Raw genomic sequence first — 5,730 nt, forward strand, 5'->3', positions numbered from 1 at the left:
ATCGCCGCATTGATTTGAAGCCAATACTATAAATATTATTCAAATTTGAATGATTGCTTAAAACATTATAAGTTAATAACACCTATTTTATGGACGCTGTTGTAAACAGAAATAATTTGCATCATAAAACGATAAGCACACACAAGAAGCGTTCGTGTCATCACCAAACACTGGCAGCCACGAGAATACGCTAAATTGAGTGTGTGCTAAACTGTTGCCTGCTTACCGAAACCTAGAAATAATAAAAATTGTATATATTTTCATGGTAAATGTCTGCTTTAGTTTCACCAGAGTTTAATGCTTTATAGCGGCAATTTCTGAAAGAACAGTGAATGCGCAAGCGGGTTGGTGAATCTAGTGGTGAATCTAAACATGAGACGTGTGAGGAGGAAGAAGACACAGATTGTCTCTGAAATAGTTAATTGGTTCTTATTGTCAACGGAAGTCTTTCATTGGTACGAAGTCATCGGCCAACGCCTGAAACACCCATGTCGAGGTCAGTCTTTCCAAGTTCTAACTTGAGACAAAAGACTCTGTCGAGGGTACTGCTGAGAGTACTTCCTTTGTATCTAATGGCGAATTCCACTGGGAGTTTTGGAGCGCGCCGGGATCAGTTGACCAGATCCGGATTGGAGCACAAGATCCGAACGGGGTTGCGCCGCCTACGGATCCTCAGTGGAACATGACCACTGCTCCGGGATCAACGGATGCCTTCCCGTCATTCAACTGCCCGGGAATCCCCTTTTCGCGGCCGCCGCGGTCGTTTCGAAGACGTTTTCGCTACGCGTCGCTAACACGTTCGACGCACGAGTGGCAGGAATGGCTCAGGCGCTTCTAGCAACGATTGCCGAAATGCCCGTAGCGCGGCAAATACCTTCTCTTCTCCTTCCTTGAAAACGAACCGGCTGTCGAGCCAATGGGTAAGCAAGCGGCCATTAGGAATTCTTCTGATGTCGAGACAATCTAGGAGCCCAGCCCAGCCCGCGACGTGCTTCTTCTTCTGAGGCGAGATGGGCGAGATCAGGCGAGATGCCCCACGAGAAAGGAAGTCACGTGTGTGCGCCGAGGGCTCCGAAATCGTGGGAGCGACTTTTCTCGTGGCGAATTCCACGGGTCGTTTTGGAGCGCGCCGGGATCGATTTTTCCGGAGCGAGCCTATTTCACTGGGCGATGGGGATTGAGACGCACTTGTTCCACTGGTCATTTTGGATTAGCTCCCGCTCCAGATCTCGATCTGGATCCGAGAAAAGTCGCTCCCCCGATTTCGGCGGATTCAACCGGAAGGCAGCCGGGTCAGCCCTCGGCGCACACACGTGACTTCCTTTCTCGCGGGCATCTCGCCTGATCTCGCCTCAAAAGAAATGGTAATGGCCGCTTGCTTACCCCTTGGCTCGACAGCCGGTTCGTTTTCAGGAAGGTGAAGAGAAGAGAAGGTTTTGCCGCGCTACGGGCATTCCGGCAATCTTTGCTATACTTTGTTTCAGCTTCGGTCCGAGCGCGGCCGATGTTATGAGCCAAAAGGCCAATCAAACAACGCAAAAGCGCAGCGTCATGACGTGCTCTCTGCGCTTGATAGGACTAGCCGGCGGAGGAGCACGCACCGATAGACGGCGAATACCGGCTGGTCCTCTCAACTGCAGAGAGCACGCCGTGACGTTGTGCCTCTTTCGCTGTTTGATTGGCCCTTCGTCTCGTAACATTGGCTGCGCTCGGACCGAAGCTGAAACGAAGTATAGACGCTCCTGAGCCATTCCTGCCGCTTGTGCATCGAACACGTGTTAGCGCCGCGATCTCGAAGACGTTGATGCTTGGAACTAGGGTGCCTCAATGTCCTTCTGTTTAGGGTGATGCCACCCTTTGTAGTACCACATGCCGACAGCACGCACTCACGGGAAAAATACAAAGAAATCGACGAAAACAAAATGTCGCCATAGCACAGTCAGCGCCACAAGCGCGTGCAGGGACACGCTCTTTCACGCGCTTCTGAACAAAAAATAAAAATAAACGTGTGTGACAAAATGGCGAGATGCCACCACCCTAAGCAGAGCGCACATAAAGGCACCCTAGGGTGCCTCAATGTCCTTCTTTTAAGGGTGATGCCACCCTTTGTAGTACCCGATGCCGACAGCACGCGCTCATGGGGAAAATACAAAGAAATCGACGAAAACAAAATGTCGCCATAGCACAGTCAGCGCCACGAGCGCGTGCAGGGACACGTTCTTTCACGCGCTTCTGAACTAAAAATAAAAATAAAAGTGTGAGACAAAATGGCCAGATGTCTCCACCCTAAGCAAAGCACACATGAAGGCACCCTAAGGCACCCTACTTGGAACTTGGAACCAGCCGCTACCAGACACCTGATTTGTTTCAAAAATACCCAGGACGTTTTAGGGGAAGGAATCGATCACATAGCAGGCGGTAGACAAGTAGACAGCGTTGAAAAATATTTATTCCACCGATTGTTATGAAGGCCGATGGTGTCGGTGTCGCAGTTTTGAAGCACTGTCAGTTCAGCTCAACACCACGTTACAAAAGACGGTTTGGGGTACTGCCGGTGCTAACGCAATTTCACAGTAGAAATAGGAATTACATGAAAGAACCGGACAGAAACAATTCATACGGTGGCGTAAATGCCGAACATATATCAGCGATTAATGAAAAAACAGTTAGGGCGCAGGCGAGCTGGTGTAAGTTTACCATTTTTGACCACCTGAGACTGGGTGGAAGAAACACGACGACGTCTCAAATTTGTCTTTTTAGACGTCGTCGTGTTTCTTCCACCCAGTCTCAGGTGGTCAAAAATGGTAAATATCAGCGATGTCACTTTCCTCGGTTAGGGCTATCTGCTTTGTCAGCGAAAGAGGAACATCTCGATAAAATAAAGAGCGGAAAATACTCCCCGTGTCAAGTTTTCTAATTACAGCCACTGGTTGATATCGTACCGTGGTAATTCCCGGCCCTTCGAACGCACTAGCACTTTGTAGAGTCACATTTCCAGCGATTCCGCTCCGCACACGAACGAAGGTAAACAATCAAGATGGCGGAGTGTTCCCCGTGTTGTCCTCACCGTCAGCGCTGTGTGACAGGGTTGTCGGACAACAAATCGGGCAACACTGTTGCCGGGCGGCAGCAACATGTTGCCCGACTGTTGTTGTTGCCGCGATGTGACAGGGTCGCCGGCAACACGACTTCCCCGTGTTGCCGGATAGAGTTGTCCAACTGTCCCCTCAGTGTGACAGTGCCTTTACCTCTTGGCTCGACAGCCGGTTCGTTTTCCAGGAAGGAGAAGAGAAGGTTTTGCCGCGCTACGGGCATTCCGACAATCTTTGCTAGAAGCTCCTGAGCCATTCCTGCCGCTCGTGCGTCTAACACGTGTAAGCACCACGATTGCGAAAACGTCTTCGAAACGACCGCGGCGGCCGCGGAAAGAAAATTCCCCGGCAGTCGAATGACATGAAGGCAAATGCCGATCGCGGAGCAGTGGTCATGTTCCACTGGGGATCCATTGCCGGCGCGACCACGTTCGGATTGTGAGCTCCATTCCGGATCTGGTCAACTCAACTGATCACGGCGCGCTCCAAAACGCCCAGTGGAATTCGCCATCGGATCCAGATCAAGATCTGGAGCGGGAGCTAATCCAAAACGACCAGTGACACATGTCGGTCTCAATCCCGATCGCCCAGTGAAATAGGCTCGCTCCAGAAAAGTCGATCCCGGCGCGCTCCAAAACGACCAGTGGAATTCGCCATAAAGGACGTTAGAGAGCTCCCTTCTTGAGAAGGACGCTTTAGGTGAAGGAGCATTTACGGTGCCGTGTGGCATGAAGTCCTTCTCGTTTTAGGAGATTGTTTATTACTACTAAGCGCACTGGTCAGGCGGTCCGTCTGACCGTGTGTCTGACAGGCGTATTTCATGGGTATTCGCAACTTTCGCAACCTGTTCACCACATTCGGTGGGAGTTGATACCACGAGGGCGCCACAGTATTTGGTGCTCCAGTAGACTTCCGGTAGTGTATTTATTTATTCTTCACCAACGCACAGCGGTCGGGTAAAAACAGTTTCCTTCCGAGAAGTTTCTGTAGTAGGTTTGTAAGAACATTAGTGCATTGTACAAAGTAGTGCAAATAACAAGAGGAGGAGAGACAAATGGAAAAGAAGAGGAAAACCGGAAGCGCGCAGGGGTCCGCCTTAGGGGGTGGTAGTGAGCTTGTTTGTAAACAAACCGATATTTACAATGTAAACAAACATCGGTTTGTTTACAATGTAAACAAACAAAACAAAAATGGTAAACAAACAATGGCGCCTATCAAAATGGCTGTCGTCTGAATGATCATCGTAGAACAGCAGTACGAGGCTGGGTCAGCGACGCGTGAATAAGTATAGCCTTGCTAAATACGGGCAGTATTAGAGCCTTCATTTTTTCACGTCAGAAAGGTGAAGGCAAGTCCATTTATTTTGAGGCCAATCATCCAGGAGATAGGGTATACGATTCTCACACCGCGGTACCACCATCGCTGAAAGTTCCGAATATAATTGAACCTAATAGACCGATCTCACTAAGCGTTCGGCGCATGCGTGACGCTGCCATAACTTTAGTTCACGGGAGGCAGACAGCCGTGCATGCGAGGGCTCGTGCACATCTCCAGCAAGGTTGTTGCACGTGCAGAAAGACAAAGGTTCCCTCGGTGCATTGCGGCAGCGGTGGCGCAGTAAAAGTGGCTGGTGAGCTCGGTCTTTTAAACCCAGGATTCCCAAGTCCTAGAGCTCGAGCTTTCGCTTCACGTGCTCCTAACGATTTCTCACGCAATAAACAGCTCCAGATCGAGAGAACAGGAGGAAGAGAAAGTCGTTATCTGTGGACCATGGGTAACAAGAAGAGTAAACTTAATCCCCAGGTGCTTCGAGACCTCTGGGCAAGTACAGAGTTCCAGCACGTAGAGATCATCCAGTGGTACCGTGATTTCATGCGAGAGTTCCCGGACGGGCGCATAACAATGGACCTCTTCAAGAAGACCTACGCTAAGTTCTTTGCCGCGGGCGTAGACTCGGACGAGTTTGCCGAGAGCTTGTTCCGCACGTTGGACGTCAATAAGGACGGCTTCATCGATTTCCGAGAGTTTATGCGTGGGCTAAACGCCACGTCTCGTGGCAAGCCCGACCAGAAGCTCGCCTGGGCCTTCAACGTTTACGATCTGGACGGGGATGGATTTATAGACAAAGACGAAATGCTCCAGATGATTACGAACGTCTTAAAGATGTCTGCGTCTTCTAAATCGACTCCGTCGAAGGACAACCTAGACCCGAAGAAACTGGTGGAGCAGATATTTGCCGCTATGGACACGAACGGAGACGGCAAGATCACTTTGCAAGAGTTTCTGGAAGGTATAAAGAAGGATCCGACTTGCGTCAACCTCCTGCTATCTGACATAAAACCGACTTCATAACGTGTGTCCCCAACGTCCATTAAGTAGTATATGGCACTGAGATGGACTGTGAAGCCCGTCTCAGGCGCACGTTTCTCTCAGCGCGGTTAGGAAAATACCAGCAGCAAATTATGTATCCTTATCCACTCTACAAAAAAAAAAAAAAAAATATATATATATATGCATAAATTGCGTGTACTCTATTACACCGGTAAAGTTTTGCCTTCAAGAACACCAGTTAATTATAGTGTCATTTGCTTTTCGGAATATCTTTCGCACAATATAAGGGCTTTTAATGCGAAAGCAT

At 49.5% G+C, this 5,730-nt stretch overlaps 1 protein-coding gene across 1 annotated transcript; it reads left to right on the plus strand.

Moving 5' to 3' along the window:
* The first annotated feature begins 4,862 nt into the window (after positions 1 to 4,862).
* On the plus strand, positions 4,863 to 5,444 carry LOC115312585 (neurocalcin-delta B-like). The gene has a single exon (XM_040206355.1). It carries the CDS (start codon positions 4,863 to 4,865, stop codon positions 5,442 to 5,444), a length of 582 nt encoding a protein of 193 aa, XP_040062289.1.
* Positions 5,445 to 5,730: the final 286 nt, after the last annotated feature.

The sequence above is a fragment of the Ixodes scapularis genome, unplaced genomic scaffold, assembly GCF_016920785.2.
Source record: "Ixodes scapularis isolate PalLabHiFi unplaced genomic scaffold, ASM1692078v2 PGA_scaffold12__126_contigs__length_90152505, whole genome shotgun sequence".
NCBI classification, from domain to species: Eukaryota; Metazoa; Arthropoda; class Arachnida; order Ixodida; family Ixodidae; genus Ixodes; species Ixodes scapularis.

Coding starts and splice junctions, on each gene's coding strand:
- LOC115312585 (XM_040206355.1), top strand. CDS start 4,863: ATGGGTAACAAGAAGAGTAAACTTAATCCCCAGGTGCTTCGAGACCTC.